This window comes from Ixodes scapularis, unplaced genomic scaffold (assembly GCF_016920785.2).
Source record: "Ixodes scapularis isolate PalLabHiFi unplaced genomic scaffold, ASM1692078v2 PGA_scaffold1__304_contigs__length_218370807, whole genome shotgun sequence".
Classification (NCBI taxonomy): Eukaryota; Metazoa; Arthropoda; class Arachnida; order Ixodida; family Ixodidae; genus Ixodes; species Ixodes scapularis.
Window position 1 is genome coordinate 28392325 of NW_024609846.1, and position 23921 is coordinate 28416245.

General features: G+C 49.4%; 2 protein-coding genes across 2 annotated transcripts in view; both read left to right on the top strand.

Moving 5' to 3' along the window:
- The first annotated feature begins 15342 nt into the window (after window positions 1-15342).
- On the top strand, window positions 15343-15890 carry LOC120844350. Its single transcript, XM_042290664.1, has one exon. It carries the CDS (start codon window positions 15343-15345, stop codon window positions 15877-15879), a length of 537 nt encoding a protein of 178 aa, XP_042146598.1. The 3' UTR covers window positions 15880-15890.
- A 3273-nt stretch (window positions 15891-19163) lies between these two features.
- Window positions 19164-23921, top strand: part of LOC8027089 (scoloptoxin SSD14) — an 85206-nt gene continuing 80448 nt past the window's right edge. Inside the window, 2 exon segments of the mRNA XM_042290113.1 lie at window positions 19164-19334; window positions 19441-19469. Coding sequence (XP_042146047.1) covers window positions 19164-19334; window positions 19441-19469 — 200 coding nt within the window.

Consider the following 23921-nt stretch of genomic DNA (forward strand, 5'->3'; position numbering starts at 1 on the left):
CTTTGAAGAAATCGCTTGCAGAAGCAGAAATTTGCAGCAGCCACGCAGGGCGCAACAGACGCCAAACTAGGTCCGGCAAAAGGCATTCCAAGATTGCTAACGGCTAATGCGTCATCCGTCAAACTACGCGGCCACAGACCTTCTGCCACGCTCTCAGCTTAGGGAGAGAGAAAAAAGGAGAGAAGGAAATCCAAAACGGTAGTGCACATACAGAAGGCTTATCTTATGGGGCATCACCGACCACAACGAGCGGATTTGTCTCTTGTACCCAAGGTTAATAGTGCAGTGAATGCTATGATGCTATAGGTGGCCTTGGGCTCCAGGCAGGTGCCGTGTTCTGCTTTATCACCAGCTTGTAGACTTTAGTCACGTGACCCTAACCGGAGGCACAATTGGCCTAAAACGTGCATAGCGTCTACCCTGCTGTCGATACCGAGTGAACATACAGCTCTATGAAGTCCAGCTTCTGAACTTCCAAAGAAGCTGTCCAGCTCGAACGTGACCCAAAACGATGCGAGTTTGACGATACTATGTTTTACACCGTATAACCCACATTACAATTTTAAATAAAAAAATAAGCGCGACTATTTTCTTGCCCAGGATGTCCACAAATAAATAGATAAATAAATATGTATATATTTATTTACCAATAAAGTTAAAATCATGTGTACACTGTTAGGCTCGCGTTTTTAAATTTCAAATGTTTTTACGGGTTTCACATAAAAGACACCACGGACAGCACATCTTCCGACTTTCAACACACGATGAATCGCAGACGCTCGCAAACGGAAGGTTGCGATGCTGCGCGAACGATTTTTGAAAGATACTGCGAAGGGTACCCCGGGTGCTACGGCTTCGCAGCCGTTCGAAAGGAAAAAAATTCGGGACGACGAAGTAGCGTCTTACATCTTCAGTAAGCTAACAGTTCGTGTTTCCCCGCTCAATTTAGCGGGGAAACATGAACAAAATTAGTTTCACTGCTAGATTCAGCGGGAAAATCGATCTCACATGACATAAGCACCAATTCAATTTCTCGCTAAATTTAGCGGGGCGGTTACACCGATGGCGACGCCGACACCGCTTAACTCGGAAACGGGTGCCTAAGAGCTGTGATCTAAAATCCATTATTTGATTAACTCGCTTTCCGATCTTATGCACTTCGTCATATTGTCACACGTCAAACATACAACCAAATTTCATTTGTCTTCCAATCTTCAAAATGCGCAATTGATTAATTGGTCCAAATACCTGGAATAACTTCACTTTAATAATGTTAGCAATAGTTAACCAATTACATGAGACTCATGCAATATAGATCAATCAACTAGTGTCTTGGCGAGTACATATGACTTATTGCTTGTACGACCGAAACGGGCCCATATAGCATTATCAGGGGCTATATTTGCACGCGTATATGGCAATATATGGCTGTATTTATGCACTTATATGGCCATATCTGGCAGTGTTTTCCCACTTTTATCGCGATATCTCGCCGTATTTTCTCCCATATATCGCGGTATATTGCCATATTTGACTCCTTATATTATCATATATGGCCGTACATAAAATATTTCAGGGCCATGTCTGACATTTCGTACGGGTAGTGACGTCACTCGTGACCTCACGGTGTCTTCATTATAGGAAACGTCCCATAATGCAACGCGCGGGTCACAAGTGAGACTCGCGCGTTGCATCAGGGGATGTTTTCCACAACGCAACGCGCGGGACCCTAGTGACGTCACTCGTGACGTCACGGTGACATCATTATGAAAAACGTCTTATAATGCATCGCGCGGGTTACGATTGAGACCCGCGCCTTGCATTGTGGGACGTTTCCCATAATGCACCGCGCGGTTACGCACACGCCGACGGCAACGCCGCTCAAGCCGGAAACGGGAGCCTAAAGCGCAATCCAAACCAACGCGTTTTTGTGTGCACGGAAGTCGTGCGCTTCCCGGATAATGCGTATTTCATGACGTTTTTGCTGTTTCCGGTGCGCTTTCTGAGTCAGAAGCGTGCGCGTTGGTTAGGACGGTGCGCTTTCGATCGAGCGGAGAGCATCTGCGCCCGACGGCGAAGAAACGCGGAGCCGGAACTGGTGCCCTCCGCCGATTGGCCGGGAGAGGATTTGGGAGAGGAGCGCCTACTACGTCACAGTGCGTTTTCGTGCGCGTTCAGAAAAAGTTGAAATCATCCAACTTCCTTATGCGGAGAGGAGGTCGAATTGATCTCGGAGTGTGGTTTCCCCACTTCAAGCTCCGCGAGAATTCCTTGAAATTCTGGTCTAAAGACCGAATCCACCCTCAATTCACACCGAAAAACTTACCTGCAGACCTCCCGCAAGAGTGCCGTTGAAATTCCGGCGAAAGAAGTGAGTCATTATTTGGACACTTTCCGCCCAGACCACGCAGTCCGCCTCTAAAACTACCTTGAAGCACAGGTCTTCGCTGGCGCGGCGCGCGTTGCACGCCGAGTTCGCCAGCTTAGCTCGTCGCTAGGCACCCAGAAGCCCTCCAACTCAGGCTCGATTGACGACACTCGATCGGAACCCCTCGAATTCACCTCGACCAACGCTTTTCTGCCGTCATGGCTCACTTCGCAAACGAGCACTGCCAAGCCTCGTGGAGCAGTCACCTGCCCACCATGGTTGATTTACGCGACACCACGCCCTGGAAGAGCACCCCATCAGCCCAGAAACGATTAAATCATCACGAAACCGTTATAATCAAACCACAGACCGGAGTTGACCTCCGTCAAATTACCCCGGACCGAACTCGGCTTAGCCGTTATCATGACCGCTAAGCTCACCACAGCCGAGCGCGGAGAAACCTACATCAAAGTCAGAGATCAACAAAACTTGATCGCCGTGGACACATACAGAGTGCCCGGGACAAGCTTCTAATGATTGAATCGCTCCCTATACAAGGCAGAGACCACGCCATCCGCACCTACTTGGCCATGAACGGAAACCATGCCCGCGGTGTAGTACATGGTGTTCAGGGATGGTCGAACGAGCGGCTACTTCAGAACATCGGATGAAACGGAAGAAAACTAATATCCGCCCATACTATGGGCAACAGCAATACCGCTCTACTTACCTTCGAAGGACTCTACCCCCCAAAATACGTCACCATAAACTGGGTAGTCTCACGCGTGTCCCCCTATAGGCCTCGAAGCCTAATATACGGCACGTGTTTGAACATCGGACACAAATCCGAGGTCTGCCCGCAGAAGAAACACCTCAAGTGCTGCCAGAAATGCAGCAAGGAATTCAAAACCCGACTACGAAATTAACGGGAACCCCCAAGGGTGCATTGGTGGTTCCCGTTAATTTCGGAGTCGGGTGCAAGAACTGCGACGAGGACCATTCTCCACTCGACCCCATTTGCCCGGCCCGGGTCTACGCCGACGAACTACACAACCAAGGTATCTTATATCGCAAGAAAAGACAACTACTTGCCTCAAGGCCGATGCCCCGGCGCCCAAATGCAAGAGCACCTCCTCAATCGCGCCACTACCTAGAAATAGCCAACCGGTATGCAGTACTGGAAGACGAATACCCGATGCTACCACAGAAACAGGACCAAACCAACCGCCCCACCCGGCACCGACCGCAACGCAGGCGGACAGGCCCAGAAGACCACCTACCCAGAAGCCGACCCACACGCAGGGGGACAAACTTCCAAGAACCAACAGACGCCCCAGGGCCCAAGCCAGGAGCCTCTGCCGAGGAGTGACCCATTCCTCCCTCCTCAAGACGACCCCAAAAGCACGTTTACCAAAACACCGTCGTACAGGGAAGCCCTCATCAAAGCGCGCAAGAACCCCACACTTTGCAATCAAGCCCGAGCGATCGCTATGGGGATCTAACACAGACAGACACAGGCCCCCAAACCCCTAATAGCGCCACCATCACGAAACGAACATCACTCCATAAATCGAAAGAGCATGGAGGAAGCGGACTCGGTAACGACGCCGTCACAAACCCAGCCTGCTACAGAGATAACCCTAACCGCACTTGTGCAAACGGTGCACCAATTAACAATTCGAAATCAACAAATGCAACTTCAAATCAACCAAATGGAAACGAAGATTAATCTTCTCATGAGTCGCAAAAGAGGCTACCAAGACCAAGAGCCACAAGAGGGGACCAAAGTGCATATCCGAGAGACCACTACGCCACAAGAGCGAGGATATGAATAAAACAACACAAAGCAACCATAGCACTACAATATGACAAAGGAACTGTAGAGGCCTTCGAAGAAAAAAAAAACCGAACTCGCTCTTCGCATACAACAGACACAACCCAAACCCGACATTATCCTCATGCAGGAAGCCAACGGAGACCTCAACACCCCAGGTAACCAAAAGTTCACTAAAACCAGCATCTGCGTCACACCTAGGAAAAACAAAAAGCTACAACCGCCGAACACAGTTAAGGCCCATTCACACTATTGCTACCGAGTACGACTAAAGGCCCGTTCACACTCTTGCGACCGAGTACGACCAGGTACGACTGAGAGAGACGAGATCTCTCAAAACTTCTTGAATGTTTTTAGAATGAGGGAACACACTGGCACTGTGGCGCCATCTACGCGGTGACCCTGGAACTGCATTTCACAAGAGCAAAGGTTTTGCGGGATTTCCGAGGTCAAATGTGTGTAATACCCATAGAAAGGCTCGTTTATAGCATTGACAAAAGTTTTTCGAGCCAAGAAAGAAAGGATAATGCGCGAGAAATGCAAAAAAATATGCCGGACCGCCAAGTTTACACTGCTTCCAAATAGACGCCAGTGCATGTGTTCTCCGGTTTAAGAAGTTTTAAGGCCCGTTCACACTCTTGCGACCGAGTACGACTGAGAGAGACGAGATCTCTTACAACTTCTTAAATGTTTCTAGAATGAGGGAACACACTGACATTGTGGCGCCATCTATGCGGTGACCCTAGAACTGCATTTCACAAAAGCGAAGGTTTTACGGGGTTTCCGAGGTCAAATGTGCGTAATACCCATAGAAAGGCTCGTTTATAACATTGACAAAAGTTTTTCGAGCCAAAGAAGAAAGGATATTGCGCGAGAAATAAAAAAAAATATGCCGGACCACCGAGTTTAGACTGCTTCCCAATAGATGGCGCCAGTGTGTTCTCTGGTTTAAGAAGTTTTAAGGAACCCAGGTTTAAGAGGTCGCAAGCAGTCGCAAGAGTGTGAACGGGCCAGGTTTAAGAGGTCGCAAGAGTGTGAACGGGCCTTGAGAGAGACGAGATCTCTTGAAACTTCTTAAATGTTTTTAGAATGCGGGAACACACTGGCATTGTGGCGCCATCTATACGGTGACCCTGGAACTGCATTTCACAAGAGCGAAGGTTTTGCGGGATTTCCGAGGTCAAATGTGCGTAATACCCATAGAAAGTCTCGTTTATAACATTGACAAAAGTTTTTCGAGCCAAGAAAGAAAGGATAATTCTCGAGAAATTAAAAAAAAATATGCCGGACCGCCGAATTTACACTGGTTCCCAATAGATGGCGCCAGTGTGTTTTCTAGTTTAAGAAGTTTTAAGGAACTCAGGTTTCAGAGGTCGCAAGAGTGTGAACGGGCCTTTATTGTCTCAACAACCACGACAGCTACCTACGTAGCGAATCCCGTTCCATCCAACCAAATCAACACCGACCACCTCAACTATCAAAACCAAGAAATCGTAGGCATCGGGTACCAGCCACCAAACCAATCCCAACTAATTACATTATTCAATGTATATTGGTGACCAGATACTATGATCGCGAAAACGCAGTGGATTCGAAACCTAGCTAAAAAAATTAAAGGTCATCGAGCCATCATCGCAGGTGACTTCAATAGTCACCATCAATCAATCAATCAATTTATTTCCTCTCCATCTGAGAGGGGAAGGCAGGGAAAAAAGCAGCATGTCGCTACTTGACGAAGCCCCCGCCTCCCCTTTACATCCGCAGAAGAAACACAACATATGAGTGAAAGAACAATGCAACATATATGAAAACAGATAATCGAGCGCTTACACAGGACAGTGGTGTCAATTATATACAGTGCGAAAGAGTTAAACAAGGTAAACATAATTGAGAGTAGCACACGCTTGCTCCAAGAGTTTAGTAATGAGCAGATGCACTACAATGCACATTGACTTTGAAAAATATATACGCAACTGCCTCTGCACCTTCAAAACATGACAACACCTATTCAATAGATCACTCAAATAGGTCACGAATTTCCTTTTTGCTTGTGTTAGCCACGGAAATTCCCTTTGCCTCAAGGTTGTTTAAAATTCTTGGGAGAGTAAAAGCCAGTCTCTGGTCACCATAAGTAGTTCTGGAGCGCGGTGCGGCCCAGTTTCGCGAATGACGAGTGCTGTATTCGGGGGATACGAGAATACAAATCACAACGGCAACACACTACACAATCAAACAGCGCAACACAAATTCCACCTCCTCAACAATGTCACTGCCACTACAAGAATCGGCAACAGCGTTGAGAAAGACACCAGCCCGGACCTCTGCTGGTCGAACAGCCCCACCGGCATAACATGGTCAAATACCGAAGAAACCCTAGGTAGCGACCACTACATCCTCCAAATCGAGGACGCCTTAAACATACACCGTGCCGCCAAAACTTAGCTTGGCGCAGAACGAAGAAAAAAAATATAAGAATACACACCTAGCACTCAATGCCGCAGCCCTATAAAAAAAGAAAAAAAAAATGAAAGCCGTTTACAACTTCGTGTAGCACCGAATTATAGCGCAGCTCTTGAGGAGGAGGCGGGAAGGGTACTGAGGGGAGGGTATACCCTCCTCCCTCCTTCTTACCTCCTCATCCTCGCTGCTCCTCCTTCTCCTCCTCCCCTCCCCCTTGCCCTCCTCCTCCTCCCCGCGCGGTGCACTATGGGAAATGTCCCATGATGCACCGCGCGGTTATGCCGGCGCCGACGGTGACGCCGCTCAAGCCGGAAGCGGGCGCCTAAAGGCTGGGCTCCATGGAGCGATTTATGCAACGAATAACTGACGAACGTCGCCCGACGGCACGCTCGCTTTGCGCGCGACGTAGCAGCCACGGTGCTAATTCTACGCGCAGAGCAAAAGCCGCCGGGCAAATTTCGTCGATTTTTCCCAGCATATTCGTCCCATGGAGTTCAGCCTTAAAAAAGTGATGCAACAATTTTTGTACTTTGCGCAAATACCGCTTAGAACGGATCCCTGACATTAAGGCCACGGTCCCACTGAATGTGGCAGTTTAGGTACTTTTTGGCAGGTCATTACTCATCTCCTTTAAATACTGTTTTGTGGGATTGATGCCATTAGAAAGGCAATGCAATCCTATTTCATTTGATATTATGTATGTGTTGGTTTTTACTGTTCATGCGCATTTGTAGCGTTGCGAATATGATGGCGCGGACTCTCACTTGCTCCGCTAGTTCATGTTTTATGAACGATCTATTAAAGATAACACGGTTCCAGTATAGCAGTTTTGTTAAGATGATGTCGGAGAAGAATGTAACGATACACTTTTTTGGTATTTGCACTACTTTGTTTTTTTCATCCCTCCGAATATTGCCCTAAACTTGACATATTTCAGCACAAATATGTTTTTAATGACACGCGCTAGGGCAATGAAATGAGCTACAGATGTAGCGCTTATAATTGGTGATATGCAGAAAAATATTTAATGTTGTGTAACATTTTTTTGTTTAGACATTTTATATCAAACGTAGCACTTTTTTGTGCTTCGAGTCATGGTACTTCAAATGCCGCTGAGGAAATAATTAAACTATGATAAAATCTTTTATAACATTTAGAGCTACAACGGTTGCCCAAGAGGTGGACGATGGCTTTTTTCCATTTTCAAAGTCATAACGCTCCAGGAATCCTTCAAACTTACCTGTTTTTGACGCATATCTTTTTTGGACATCAAACAGATTTATTGGCATCTAATAACATTTATTGTTTGGAATAGATATACATTGCGATGTATTACATTTTCACAATGATATTGCTTTGGTTTCTTAATAGGTGTAGAGCTTAGCTAATTTTAAAAACAATTAAAAACTGTTTAGGTGTTTTGTTGCGCTACCTGGCGGATGGCAGACAAACTGCAGACAAAAAATTTTCGACGGCGGCGTTGGCGTCTGTATCATCATCAATCTCCGCGTCTTTTTACCTTCACATTTAAAAAAATATATTGGAAGATTTACTATCGATAAATGAATGGTTTAAGTACTGGGTAAGGTTAATGAATCTAAGACAAATAATTACACACGCGTAGCGTGATATAACGTGTTCATTATTCGATATGATTGATATTAATAAACAATAAAGACGAAGATGAAAATAATACACCCGAGTTCACTTTATGCTTAGAGTCACTAAATGAGCTTTAAAGTATCGGCACTCCGTTCCCCAAAATTGTTTTTGGCGCCGCCATTTTGGGTCTTGTTCAGAGCAAACGTAACTGCCGATCGTCATGATCCAAAAGTACGACTTCCTCAGCATTAGATGCGGTCCTAGGAAGCTGACGCAATATTGCAGTGCTCTGTCGCGGGTTGTTTAAACATTTGTGGGGGAGGAAAAGCGTTTCCTGTGATTTTAGATAAAGCTTCAGGTAACTGGCAACCATGATTTTAAGCCACAATATGGCCAAGTGTCGTTACTCTGAATCGTAGCTAATTTACTGGCACAAGCGGGAACAATGAGGAAGAGGCAGGTGTCAAAAGGTAGTGGCTTGTGGAATCCACGGGGCTTACGTCATGGCCCCTCCAGGTATTACAAGCCCCTTGAACAAGAGCATGAATAGTGTCATTAAATAAGCTACGGGTCAGAGTAGCGACACTTGGCCATATTGTGGCTTAAAATCATGGTTGCCAGTTATTTTAAGCTTTATCTGAAATCACAAGAAACGCTTTTCTGTCCTCCACTTTCAACAGTGTGCGACAAAGCAAAGCAACATTACATGAGCTTCCTAACACCGAATCTAATGCTGAGGATGTCGCACTTTTGAATCATGACGATCGGCAGTTGCGACTGCTCTGCACACGTACCAGAATGGCGGCGTTCACTACACTGTCGCGGAAGAGAGTGCCGATACTCTAAGCGCAGTTAATTTATTTGCTCTAGTTCCCGCGAAACTCCTTTTCCCTGACTGAAACTGAAAGTAAATATGAATAATACACCATTATTATAGCTTATTTAGTTATAACCAACTACACAAAATGAGAAGAGGAAGCGGCCGGGTAGGAGAAACGCGGGTTTTATGTGCGACCGTTCTAACCGTCTCAAAAGAGAGAACGCGCGAACTTTCGCTGGTTTAAAAAAAGGCGTCCAAAGAAAAGAGGCGGCACGCTGTGCTCTTTGTTATTATCCGTCTAATGGCAAATTGTTGTGTGTATGTTTATACAGCCGGAAGTTAGTCCGCCTTAGTGGGCGTCTGACTCTCAGCTGTAGATGAGCAATTTAGCCAGTGCGGTACAACCGCAAACCTGGGGTCTTTAACGTGCACCACGCAGTAGCGATACACGACCGCACGCCGGTACAATGCTCTTCCAGATCGAAACGGGCAGGGGCGGGGTGGCTTCTGCAGCGCGAGCTTTCACTCCAAGTGCTCCGAGCTGGTGTGCGATAGACCATGCACTCGGCCACCGACCCCCCTCCCCTTTGTGCTTCTAATTTATATACAGGTATAAGTAATTGAAGATCGACGATGGACGTCGATCGTCTCGAGGTAATGTAACGCAATAACATTATATAAATAATAAACTTGTTGAAGGACTAAACGACTCAATTTTTCAATTCTTGGATCGTAATATGGCGGTAGCCTGTTGTACTTATTGTTGATTAAGAGCAATATGAGGGGACGAGGTAATGATTAAATGATGAGGCGCTATAAGGACGACGACACTAGTGGGTGTCGAACCACAACGTACAGTGCCAGACTTGTTTCAAGTATCGTGTACCCAAAGACTTTCTTCACCCGCAAGAGAATATGGTAGAATCAATGAGGATGCTGCTTTACAACTGTACGTGGAACAGGAAAACTGCACTGTGCAGAAGTGGGGCTTATTCGTTAGTAGGAGGGACGGATTTCTTGCAGCATTGCCTGATTGAATACTTGGAACAAATGGCCTCGTTGACGTAAAGTGTCCCCGTTCCATAAGATTCTTGAAGCGTACTTAAACCGCAAAGGAGTATGAGGCGACAAATAAGAAAAAGGAGCCTGGTGTAAAAGGTCCAAATCACCACCATAGCTTCTACTATCAAATACAAGGGCAGTTACACAATACACAAAGAGAGTTTTGTGATTTAGTTATATTTACACTCAAGGGCATTGATATCCAATGTATTCAGAAAGATGACACCTTCTGGTCAACCAACATAGAGCCTTTTCTACTCAAGTTTTACATGGAAGGCCCGACTTCCGCTGAAATTCCCTACGTAGACGAGTTGTCCGACCGAATAAACTGCAATTACTCCCGATCTGGGAATCTCTCGATCTTCGTTCGTAAGCCATAGTATCATGAGATTGAGGGGTGTGTCTCTTCGTCCGCCGAATATTGCTTCGGCGGGTGTTTTTACCGTGTAAGATGAGACCGTCGCGTGCTGCTGGAACAACAACCTGGCGGTTCTTCACTGAACTACTTCTTCCGTAAGCTTCAAAAGTTTTTTCTTTTTTTCGCACATTATCTCTTTTGCATGCCCGTTAGTTGCAGGATGGTATAGTGCACTAATGTGATGCCTGATGCCGGTTTTTGTTTTCTTCAAAAACTTGTTTATTTTGTTTGAAGCAACCGAACCGCATCTCCCAAAAAAATTTTTTTTGGGAGATGCGGTTCGGCGGTTGTAACGGGCTTTCGCAATAAATCTTACCAAGAAGGAATCAAATATTGATTGACGTGTTAATATTCTATCAATGAGAGAGAGAGAGAGAGAGAGAGCAACTTTAATGGGTCTCCTGCAGTAACCCCTATCATCCCACCCTCTCAGGTGGGTTCTTGGGGCGACGTGGCCGGACGTCTTCTTAGCGGGGAGAGCCGCTCGCGGCGGGCTTCAGCGTACTCGGGTTAACCCTTTCTGCTTCCATCCCGTCCGGTCGCTGCTTCTCGAGTGCCGCTAGGATCTGCTGGACGGCCGTGTGTTGGACGTCGTAGTCTTCGGATCTCTTCGCCTCCTCCATGAGGGGCGGGAGAACGTCTGCACTGTTGTCCGCGTTCGCGCATTCGCAGTCTTCCAGGATGTGGGCCAACGTGGCCCTTTCCTTCCCGCACAGTCTGCATAAGTCTGTTACGTATACCTCCGGCTACAGGTGCTTTGCTGACACTGGGGTTATCACGGAGTTAGTCTGTAACTGGCGGAATACCACCGCCTCCTCCCGCGTCAGACGGGGGTGGGGCAGGGCCATCGTTCTTCTGGCTAACCGGTACCACAGGGTTACCTCGTTGTAAGCGTCCATGGTGTCCTTCTCGGGGCGATCCACCACGTCGGCGGCGGCCGTTACCGGGGCGCGGCCGGCGAGTCCACGCGCCACGGAGTTGGCCGTCTCGTTGTGGTTGGTGAGCCCCAGCGAGCCCGCCACTTCCGCGCCCGCGGGGGCGGGAAACCACTTTATCACCGCACTGGTGATGACTCCGTTGACTTCGGCCTTTCGCGGGATGCGCGCTGCCGCACTGCACACTCGCTGTTTCGCAAAGTTGCGCACTGCCGTTCGCGAGTCGCACAACACCGTCTTCGTTCTGGGGTCCGCGATGGCGAGGGCTACCGCCACTTCTTCTGCCTGGCTGGGCACAGTGGTCCGCACGCTGGCCGCCATCCTGATCTCACCCGTTTTGGCTCCGATCACGCTGACGCTGAAGGCGTCGCCGATGTTCTTGTAACTGGCCGCGTCCACGAACACGGCTCCCTCATCGCCGGCGTGTAGCGCGATCAGCGCCTTGGCTCTCGCCTCTCTTCTTTCTTGATGGAATGTGGGAGTCATGTTCCGCGGGATTGGGCTCACGACGATGTGCTTGCCCAGCTCCCGCGGTATCTGCTCCTGCATCCGGTGGTCGTCTTCCTTGGCTCCGATGCCTAGTTGTTTGAGGATAGATCTGCCGGTCCTGGTTCCCGACAGTCTGGTGAGCTGCGCCGTCTGCTGTGTCTCGGCGATCTCTTCCAGGCTATTGTGGAGTCCCAGGGCTTCGAGCTTCTGCGTGCTCGTGCATCCTAGGAGTCCTAATGCTGATTTGTAAGCTTTGCGGATCATCGCGTCGATCTTCTTCCGCTCGCACTGCCGCCAATTATGGAAGGCGGCGACGTAGGTGATATGGCTCATCACGAAGGCTTGAATCAGTCTGACGAGCCTTGCTTCCTTCATCCCGCTTCTTCTATTGGCGACGCGGCGTATGAGACGCAGTGCCGTGCCGGTCTTAGCTTCGAGCTTGGAGACCGTTGCCCCGTTGACTTTGCTGCGTTCGATGATCATGCCCAGCACTCTAATCTTGGCTACCTCGGGGATGATGTGCCCCCCTTGCGTTCGTATGCGGATTTTATCGCAGTCTCGGATAGTTTGCTTCTTGCGGCTCGCTCCCCTGGGTGGAATCACCATCAGCTCCGACTTTGCGGGGGAACACACCAGCCCCGATCCCTTCAGTTGGTCCTCTATCGTTTTTACTGCTTCTTGTAGTGTATTCTCTATGTGGCCGTCGCTGCCGCCGGTGACCCACAGCGTCACATCGTCGGCATAAACCGTGTGGCGTACCCCATCGACGCTCCGCAGCCGGTTGGCGACTTCGATCATGACCAAGTTGAAGAGCAGCGGAGAGATTACCGCGCCTTGTGGTGTCCCCTCGCTGCCGAGCGTTTTCTCTGGTAGTTGGAGATCCCCGGCGCAGATGTGAGTCGTGCGGTCGGTCAGGAAATCCCGAATGTAATTGTAAGATCTCTGTCCCATGTTCAGGTGCGACACTTGGGCGAGGATCGCAGAGTGCCGGACTTTGTCGAAGGCGCTCTGCAGGTCCAGGCCCAGTATTGCCCTGTTGTCGCTGGTGTGAGTTTCGTAGTCTACTATCTCCTTCTTGAGTTGGAGCATGGCGTCTTGCGTTCCAAGCTTGCTTCGAAAGCCGACGAGAGAATCCGGGTAGAGCTCTGCCTCTTCGAGGTACTGTTGCCATCTGGTCATTAAGATGTGCTCTAGCAGTTTACCCACGCACGATGTTAAGGATATTGGGCGTAGATTCTCGATGTCGGGCGACTTGCCTGGTTTCGGAATGAGGATGGTTTTGGCTTCCTTCCACTGGCGTGGTAGCTTGCCGGCCCTCCAGCATTTATTGAAGTACGCCGTCAGTGCCGTCACGGCCGCGTCGTTCAAGTTTCTGAGCGCTTTGTTGCTGACGCGGTCCGGGCCCGACGCCGAACGCCTGTTCAGGTCTTGCATCGCATTTCGGACCTCCCATTCCTCGATGTCTTGGTCAACCTCGATGTTCTCTGCCCCCTGGTATTCTGGGTGCTTTTCCTTTGGGGAAACCGGGAGGTATTTGGCGTCGAGTCTCCTCTTCACCTCCGCTTCCCCGTGCTCCGCTACCGCCTTGTGTATAATTCTGCTGAGCTTGTACTGTTGTTCTCCCTTGGTCTGGGTGTCGTCGAGGAGGTGCCGGAGCAGTCGCCACGTCTTGCCCAGATGGAGTTGGCCGTCCGCCTCTCTGCACGTTTGCTCCCACTGCTGCCGGCCGAGCTCCTTGCTGTGTTTCTCTATTTCCCTGTTGATTTCCGCGATCTTTTTGCGGAGCCTTCTGTTTGTTCGTTATTGGTTCCACCTTCTCTTGAGGGCAGTCTTCGCCTCGATGAGGTGGGCCAATCTGCTGTCCATTTCGTGTATGTCTTCGTCCGTTTCTATCTCTGTCGTCACCTCCTCGGTCGTTTCTACTATCGCCTTCGACCACGCTTCTATATCTTCAATGTTACCATGCTGGCTTGGGAGCTGACGCCGAAACTCCTCCCAGTTCGTGTACCTGTGTGTTCGTTTCTCTTGGCTTGCACCGTTCCCCAGCGGGACCCGGATCTCTATGACCATGTGGTCGCTGCCGAAGTCGTGTTTGGTGTTTTTCCACGTTGCGGTGTCGTTCCCATTTATTTCGACGAACGTCAGGTCCGGGGTGGTGTCCCTGGCGACCGAAGTACCCGTTCTTGTGGGGGTCTCCGGGTTCGTGATTAGCGTTAGCCCCGCGTCCGTGGCGTCTTGCAATAGGTCTCTCCCCTTTTCGGTTGTCTTATCGTATCCCCAGTCGTAGTGTGGTGCGTTAAAGTCACCCCCTATTACGATCGTGCCTTTCTTTGTCGCACGCAGTGCCCTTTGCATGAGCGTGCGGAACTTTTGCTTTCTATGTCTGGGGCTGCTGTACACGTTGACCGCGAGCACGCTGGTTTTCCTCTTCTTCTTCCCAACGATCACCTCCACCGCGCTGCTATCGGTCCAGCCGCCGGTGGTCAGCTCGTGCTCGAGGAATACGATGCCCTTGCGGACGAATGTGCACACCCCGCCTGTTGGTTTGCGTATTCCAAACTTTTTCTTTTTTTTGTTTAGGGGCTTGGCCGCCTTGGCGTGTGCTCTGTATCCTTGAAGTTGGGGTGTGTCAGTGCATAGTGTTTCCTGAATCATAATGACGTCCGGTTTCCTCTCCATTCCCTGTAGGTGCCGTGTTAGCGTTGCCCTCTTATTGTGATAGCCGTTACAATTCCACTGCCAAATCAGGAGGTCCCTGACCGGCTGCTGGTCTGTTACTGCCCTTTTGTCTGGCTTGGCGTTCGATTTCGCTGTTGGGTTCATAATTGCTGTATTTGGGTGGTGATCTGGGTTTGGGCGTTCTGCACGAATGTCTGCATCTTAGCTTCCATACTCTGCAGGAACGTTTGCATCTGCGTTTGTAGTTGTAGCATTCCGCTTTGTATTTCTCCCAGCGTCATCTCTACCTTGTTGAATTTTTCCTTCATCGAATGTGCAATTTGTTCCCGCTCTTTGTCCATGCGGTCGAGCCTGGCCATGAGCTTTCTCTCTTTGGTATTCTCGATAATCCTCTTTTTGTTGCTGGGCTCCTTTGGCTGTTCCTCGTCGCTTTCGATGCTGCTTTTGGTAGCCTCCTCTTCGGCGATGGCTGGTTCCTCCTTCCTCTTAGGTGGCTTTGCTGGGGTTTTCTTCTTCGAGGATGGGCGGTGTATCTGCTCCACCTCTTGCTCCTGTTGCGGGGTCGGCAGTGACAGTGGCGCTTGACTCGCCCTTATTGCTTCTAGTAGTTTGTCGATCCTTGCGTCCATCTTCCCTTCCATCTTCTGTAGTAGCCTTTCGTTGTTTTCGCTGATCATGTCGTATATTTCTCGCCTTGTCACGGGCGGTTCTCCGGTGTTATGGTGTTGGCATGGTGGCTGCTGCTTGCTGCGGGGCGTTTCTTTCGACTTGCTTCCCTTAACTGCAGCCAACCACTTAAGCTTCCCGTCTTCCTGCTGCGACGGCGGCAGGTGTTTTTGCTGGCTCTTGTGTCTTTCGCGGCTGTCGGTGCGCCGTTGGCTTTCGCTGCACTCGCTTTTCTCCCTGCTCGGCAGCTGTGGAAAGTCCGATGACGTCATTGGTGGTCTTGTCTTCTGGAGCTGTTGCTGTTCGCGTTCCTCTCGGCGCTCCCATTGTCTTTTCGTGACGACGAAGGGGACCTTGAACTTGTTCTTGGAAATTCTATCTGCCGTCGGATGCGCTCCTCCACATAGCTTGCAACTTGGCTTGCATGCCTTCTCGTGGTCCGCGTCGGGGTTGGCCTCCCCGCACGCGAAGCATACTCTGGTCTCCGGGGTTGGACATACGTCGATGCGGTGTCCGACTTTTCCGCAACATCTACACACTTCATGATGTTTCCTGTAAAGCCCGCACTTGAGCAGTGCCGCTCGGTATATTACGTACCGGGGCACTCTCTGTCCTTCAAAGAGGGCGATGACCGCTGTAGAATTTCCAATCCTGTGCGCCTCTAGCGCCGTTGGGTTATACTTTGTCACGACCGCCTCATTTATGTCTTCGGGCGAGTCGTCAATTGCGATACCTCTGATGATTCCCTTCGCCGTCCCTTCGGGCGCGGTTCGGTAGGCGGAAACCTCAAATTCCATGTTGCTGAATTCGACGGTCCTGATCTTAGTGTAAATTTCGGCTCTCTGCTCGCTCGGCGTGCTCACGACTAAGATGTTCTGCGCCGCATTGATGCACACCATGTCTTCGCCCTGGTATTCTTTCGCCGTCCCCGCGGCCGCCATAATGGCGTCCGTGACGACCGGCGTCTCGATTCGAGCTACGTTCAGGCCGCCCCTGGGCCTAATCACGATCTTATGGTCGTCTCTGGGGATAGCCGCCGGCATACGGGCTGCTTTCTCGATATTCTCGGTAACTCGCTTGACAAAGTTAACTCTCTCCTTGGGTCTCGACTGCCGTTCCGCGGTTAAAGATGGTCTCTCACCTTGCAGCTCCTTGGCCTTGCGCATTCTTCTACTCGTCGTGGTCCATCCGCTCGACTCGCCGGGTGTCGCGTCGCGGCCTCCTACTTGAACGTACATCTTCCCTTCATCGTTGCCGACTATCGTGGCCTGCAGGCCTTTGGTTGCCGGGCTCTCGCACACCTCCATCGTCGGTGGCGACGCCATCTTATTCGTACTCGTCGGGTAGGCCTAACACCGGGGGCGATCGCCCCGGTGGCCGTACTCGTGCGCTAAGCCTAAGGCCTAGCAATGCTTGCTCGCCTCGAATTTTCGAAGTCCCAAAAGAGGCGAAAATTCACATACCACTTGCGCGATGTTGGTATCGGCTGGTTCCTCGTACCGTACCGCACACTTTCGTAACAAATAAACTGCAGTTGGCCGGAGCCGATAAACGATAAAAGGCCGTTCCTACCGCTGCCAGCTGAGCACAGCTGGCAGCGGCGCGAGCCCGCCCAGCCCTCTTCTTCTATCAATTAAAATTTCTTCTGCAGGAATGCACGCTCAGTAGACTCAATCTTCCAAGACACCAGTGGAAGCGGACGTCAAGTAAACTGCTTCGCGATTTTACGGTACTTACCTCACCATTATAATGACGACTAGAATAACGTCACGAAATATTGTGTTTCACGAGGTCCGGAAGATGTTGTAAAGGTTGTTACATTGCAGGGCGGGGGGGGGGGGGGGTTCAGAAAACGAACGCCGTTGCAATATTTTCGGAAGTACCGACACACATAATGTTGTAAGTAAGTACCGTAAATCGCGAAGCAGTTTACTTGACGTCCGCTTCCACTGGTGTCATGGAAGATTGAGTCTACTGAGCGTGCATTCCTGCAGAAGAAATTTTCATTGATAGAATATTAACACCTCAATCAACATTTGATTCCTTCTTGGTAAGATTTATTGCGAAAGCCCGTTACAACCGCCGAACCGGATCTCCCTATATCAGACAACAATTTATACCCAGCCTGACGTTCTCGCATACATCCGTTTGTTGGCCCACGCTACTTGAGCTGAGCTGAGCACAGCTGGCAGCGGCGCGAGCAAGGCCACAAGGGGAACGCGATGGTGCTCGAGCCATCCCACTGTGAACCAATGTTTCGGCCACCCCACGGGTGCGTGTCGCCATCTATTAGTTGAACTAACGCCTTGTTCAAGATGGCTGCCGTGGGACCGCAGCCTTAATGACCTATGAAACACGCGTCCGTTTTTCACCCCACGGAATAGAAGTCCCAGAAAAAAATAAAGAAAAACGAGCAGCGTTCACCCCCTCAACTCGCAGCCAGAACAAGCGGAAACGTGAACTGGAGCCGACTATATGCTGCCCATGTTGATCATAGCTACGCGCTGGGGTTGGCAAAGCACAGGGCACGCGCTGAGTTCCAGATATTGTTATGGCTCGGCTATTGTCGTCGTTGCAGCGATTGGACACGGGCCACTACCCGAATGCTTCTCGAGCTAGTAATTATCACGAGCCCAAATCGAGTGCCTACGCAATGCTCGGGTCCAGTCTATGAACCGCATTCAAATATCGTCACTTGGGTGTTCCGCGATCCCCACGTTACGTCATGAAATTTTGCAAAAGAGAGATTGAATGAAAATGATCGCTTTTGTCCTTGAAATTACACCGCAACAAAGGAGTTTCTTGGCCAGCGGAGTTGCGTGCGAGTATCCTTAAGCCCCACTAGTGCCAGTAAGCTCGTGTAAAGTGAAAAACATTCCAACTGAATATCGTTGCACAGCTCCTTTAAGAGCTGCGCTCTAAAATCTCTGTTGACCCCTGAGCTGACAGAGCTGTGTGAGTTACACGCTCGGCGGACCGATGAACCGCCTCCCTTTCATCCCCTCTCCCTACTCGTGGTCATGGACCGACGCGTGATCACGTGGATAAAGATAGACATAGGACAGGTTCGACGAGCACGTAGCTTCCACCGTACTGTCAGCTTAGGAAGAAAAGGAATGTGGTTCTTCCCAGAAAGAAACTCGTGAACCCATCACAGCCCGAAGAAGGATCCACGAATCCGAGTCAAACGATAGCAACAGCACCTTTCAGTGCTCGTATCCTGCCAGACTAATCCCTGTTGTTCAGGTTTGGGGGTTCTAAATTATACTACATTAATTCCTTCCCTTTCCTCTAAAACGACTTCTATCTCCCCCTCTAGCCCCCCACTTTTCTTCCCCCAACCCCCTAAAGCCAGTGACCAATGCGCCCTGGACGCGTACACGATTGGCCCTCCCCTACCCCCTCATCGACTTTTACAACGCCTACACACACACGCTCGACATCCGAGTGTGACAGAGCCTTTAGGGTACCGAAGCGGCTATTGGCTGCGGCAGTCTTCCTTTCTTCTTTCCCTCGTCGCGCCGCCTCTGAGCGTCCCTCCGTATTCAACGTGCGATGAGCCCGACTAAGTTGATTATCCATCCCCAGGAGATGTGCCTTCTTGGTTTGTTTATTTATTGGTGGGGCCGTCCGGTAAGGGAGAAAAATAGAGAATTGGGGATGAAAGAATGGAACGCAAGCCTCCCAGAGGCCAAGTTTCGCTCAGACCGGTCCGTGTGAACGAAAACCGGTGCCTTAGGGACGTGAAGTGTTTGTTCCGAGCGCCGTTACACGGCCCAAGTGAAAAAAGAAAGCCATTACGTGTTGCCGCCGGAGTCCGAGACGGGGTCATGGCGAATCAATGCGGATGCTGGGAGCAGGCTCACCTCCCCGTTGCCATGGTGACAATCCCACCACGTGACCGGGCCGGGACTGGACGCAAGGTGGCCGCGAAGGGAGGTTTCGACGTCCGACAGAAGATGGCGCATTCCGAGGTCCCGCTCCTTCGCCGCAGCAGGGGGGTAAGTCGCTTACTGCGGGCACGCCGATGCTCTTTTCCCACAAAATGAGAACCTTTCTTTTTTTTATCTCGACAGAAATCGTTTTAACGAGGGTTTTCGTTTTTAGCGTGACGCTACCGGTGATGCGGATGCTTGGTTTGCCGCCGCTTGGAGAGATTTCCAGGCGTCGTCGGTGTTGTGGCGATACTTGTAGTTTAATCACTGCGGAAGTTCGGGAGACTCCGGGATGCGCGGTGCATTCCGTCGCAGGCGACATTTTTTTTTTTTTTTTGGCTGCGCGCTCTCAATTTTTGATTAGAAAAAAAAAAAATCGATGAGGCGCGTATTTCTGCGTTTCCTTTCTTGTTATTAATTTCACTGTCATTTTGATGTGGATTAAAAAAAAAAAAGAAAAGCTATTGATGGAAGATGAATATCAGCTGGATTCACGCAGGTTTGCTCGCATTGGAATTACTTTCGATAATCTATAAGCTCCGAGCAGACCTTGGTTTTGATTATTTATTGCGAGCCGGGACATATACAGCGCAATGAGACGCTTAAAATATGACCGCACGTCTTTGTTTCCATTTCTTATTTTGGGAAAGGAGGCCTCGGATGAGAGGGTTTAATCTATGTTTTTTTATTTCTTCATTTCTCTGAGCGGTACGTCGCCTGATAAATACGTTCATTATAAGGCTTACATACAGATAATTTGTGCTACTGTGTGAAGTTAAGTTCGAGTGAACAATCATGAAAAACGTACGCTAATTTCGTCTCGATGCTGATGCTTTTATTGCGGTGGAAAAATTGTGATGTATTTTTTTTTCTTCACGGGGCAATAATATTTTGATTGTGGAGTAGACACAAAACATTGTGCCTACGAATCGAGCTCGGTGCAAACATTTCTTAGAACTGTACATAGTGTTAAGTCATTTAAAAGGAAAAAAACTGTTGGCTATTGTTTTATTAGATATTGTTCTGAGAAATGCCTGTAAACACTCTCCTCAGTAAAGTGCATAAACAATGCTTTCTGGACATCAATTTGTGAAGTCCTGCAGAAATCAGAAAAAAGACGACATTTTTCTTTCACCAAAGCCATTCGACAAACTTAACAGTGAAATGTCATTCGATAAGTGTGATGTTTTGTGGTGAACAGCTAGTGAACAAATACATTAATGAAACAACGCGTAAAAAGTTGTCTAAATCTGTGGCAGCAGTAGCATGTAGAACGTGTCTACATGGATCAGAGCGAGTTTTCAACAGCTCTATTATAAATTTTGTTCTTAACAGTCATTGGGCAATGTTGAGATCAATTGAAAAGTTGAAATGCGTGGCATCGCCAAAGTGGAGCAAGAATTCCTGATTTTCCACATTTATTTAGCTGACACAAGGTACTACATATACTTTTCACACAATCGTCTATGAGCAATTCAGCACACGCTACTCAACTGGGAATAACTGCTAGTATGCATACAGGGAGCGCACTTTACGTACTATGGCTCAAGAGCTGGCAATCAGTAAACGTGCGTGCACACCATGACATGCTTGCTCAGGTTTCTCAAGCCAGAAGCTCTGAAACAGCTAAGCTCGTTTATTTTCGGTAAACGGGGGAACCCACCTGAAGAGTCTATGTAGGGAACTGCCTTGAAGTTCTGATAAATGTCTGCATAATCGCCGCTGGGTCCTTGAAACACACGTGCGTGAATCCGTATACCAGGAGGGGGGCGGATGCTCTCGGGAGTGCCGGGGACGGGTCCGAACCGTGCAGAGTGGCAGATGCCTTCAACCGGGGTCCCACTGCTCACACCATCATACAAAAGACAGTCTGCAATATCAGTGAGCAAAATTTCGCCTTGATCTCTTTGCCGATACGGCATTCGAAGCGCGGATCTCGCCGTGACTCACGTTCGAATATGTATGCAGACTGTCTTTTGTATGATGAATAAGCGGTGTGACGCCGGCTTTACGGTGAGACGCGTCACTCTCTCGATTGCACGGCGTGCCTTCCGTTGGGAAATGTCGACAGCTAGAAACATTCTGCCAGCAAAGGTCGCAGTGTGACGAGAAATTAGAGCTTGGGTATCAGCGGCAGCCGCCTGTTGTCGCCGTCCGGATCAGGCGGTCAAGCCACGGCCAGGAAGATCCCGCGCCGTTGCCGCTCGTTGTCGCGCATCCCGGTGATATGCATTCGAACACGGACGGATGGCCGCTACTCCTGGCAAAAAAATATCTGTCCCCGAAGGCCGCTATTGCACGAGGCAAATATTGTACGCGGCGATCCAATATGCGACATCACATTGGCAAGCCGCCATGTTGAAATGCGTTCAAGGTACGCCTAACCCAATCTTAAAATTTGAGCATTTCAGGATCTGTTCAAGTTAGGGTGGATTTATGAAGCCCGCTTGTCTTGTCTCAAGACAGACCTAAGCAAGTCGAAGTTCGAATTCGGATCAAGTCACGTATGAATTCGTGGGTTAGAGTCACTAAATAAGCTACGTTTCAGAGTAACCACACTTACCAATCTTGGGCTTAAATTCACGGTTGCCAGTTATCTGAAACTTTATCCGAAATCACAGGAAACGCTTTTCCGTCCTCCACAAATGTTGACACAGTTCGCAACAAATAAAAGCAATATTACATGAGCTTTCTAACACCGAATGTAATGCTGAGGAATTCGCACTTTTCAATCATGACAATCGGCACTTGCGTCCGCTCTGCACAAGCACCAAGATGGCGGCGCCCACAACAATGTCGGGGAACAGGGTGCTCATTTAGTCGCTCTAGTCAAGCTGTCGGTGACTCTAGCCATGGTCTGAATTAGGTGCGACGACATCATCTTCTCGGTAGCGCGAATTCGCTCGTCGATATCGCAGCGATCAGGGCGCAGAGCTGAACGAGGGGCCTTTGACCCCCTCGTTGTACGCTTGGTATCATTTTATACGTTCAACAGACGTGCCGGGATAGTTGCTCCAATTTTCCGCTTTTTCGGGAAACGCGCGAAAACGTGTCAACGGCGATGTAACTGGTCCTCTTAAAAAAAATTTGGTGACACTGACGTGCTTACTGTACAGGCGCTCTCATAGGAAGCTAGGCTCAGTCACAATATTCGGGGCAACTTCTGCGCTCTTCTATACGCAGCCATCGCCATATCGAATGGCACAGCTAGCTTCAAGTATGAACGAAAACATTGTTTTAATCTCTCCAAAGCATGGGAAAGGGTAAAGGTTTTAAGCATAACCGTTTCTATTTTTTCTTGTATCGCCTATTAATATTTTTTAGTTTTAAGGTTAAGCGCTTTATTCGTGTTCATAATCCATCCATTTCTTCCCATCATAATCAATGAAGATAGAGTTAATAGTATTATAGTATTATGTTTTTCAGCGCGCATACTTGATAGGTAAGCCACGTAAGTGGGGCGAGTGTAAACAAACCTGGAATTCCTATCGCACATGACTAACACCGTGATCCCAAGGGGTTGTCGCCGCTGCCGTTTGGATGTAAGGACGCAGCGGCAAATTCACCGTGTATTTGGGCCGTTCGGACGAGGAGCTACAGCGGAATAAGTTTGAGCAGAGGGGGTGTACATTAAGAATAGTCTGGGTGGCAGATGTCAAGTGCCCTTTCGACCTTGAGCTTTCTGCATACTGCTGGTTGATAACCGACCAAAAGCCACGCGAGTAGCCGGCTCAATGAAGAGCCGTTTCGCCTTCAGAAAGCCATTTGGAAGTGGCCTTTCAAGACGGAAAAGGTTCGCCAGGCTCACATTATCGTTATTTGGAGTTTCCGTCCACGTGCACGATTCCTCATCGGAGTTGCTTTCGGCCTTCACAAGTCTAAGAAAGACGGCGAGTGGCTCCGCCAACGACAAAGTCAGGAAGCACAATCGAGGACGCATGTAGGTCAGCGAATAGCACGTGAAAGACGAGGCCTGCTCATGACATCATCTTTAGTGGATCTCCGACCCGCCCAAGCGGCGAATACGCTGAAGCTGAACAAGAGTAGCAAAGCGCCAAGCGTCGGTCTTGGCGTCGCCGCCTGCTGTCCGGCTCTGCAAGAAACTTCGAAACGGGCTAGCGGTGATCATGACGCCAGCAAGGCGGCACGGATCCATTGGTCACGACGTCTGGGAAGGGAAGGCCTTATCTTCTTTTAGGTGCTTTTGCGTCAATGATTGGAATCCAGTTCCCTGCAGAAACCCCTGCTCACCCCGTTTTCTTGTTTCGTGCTCGATTTCGTCACGGCGCATCATCGGATGATACGTGGCCAGAGCCTCAAGCGTTGGCTGATCTTATTTTGAAAAAACGGCCACCACCATGCGTGAAGGTCGGCTACCAGCCCATACTCGTAACTTTCACGACCTATAGGAGGCGCACTGGCGTCTATCAAAATGGCTGTCATCAGGATGATCGTCATGAAACTGCAGTGCGAGGTTGGGTCTGCGACGCGTAAGGAATAAGAGGTTTGCTATATACGAGCAGTATTGGAGCCTTACTGTACTTTTTCACGTTTGGAGGGTGCATGGAAGCACCTTTATTGGGAAGGCAATCATTTAGGATCTAGGGAGCACGATTCTCACACCGCGGTACCACCATCGCCGAAAGTTGCGAA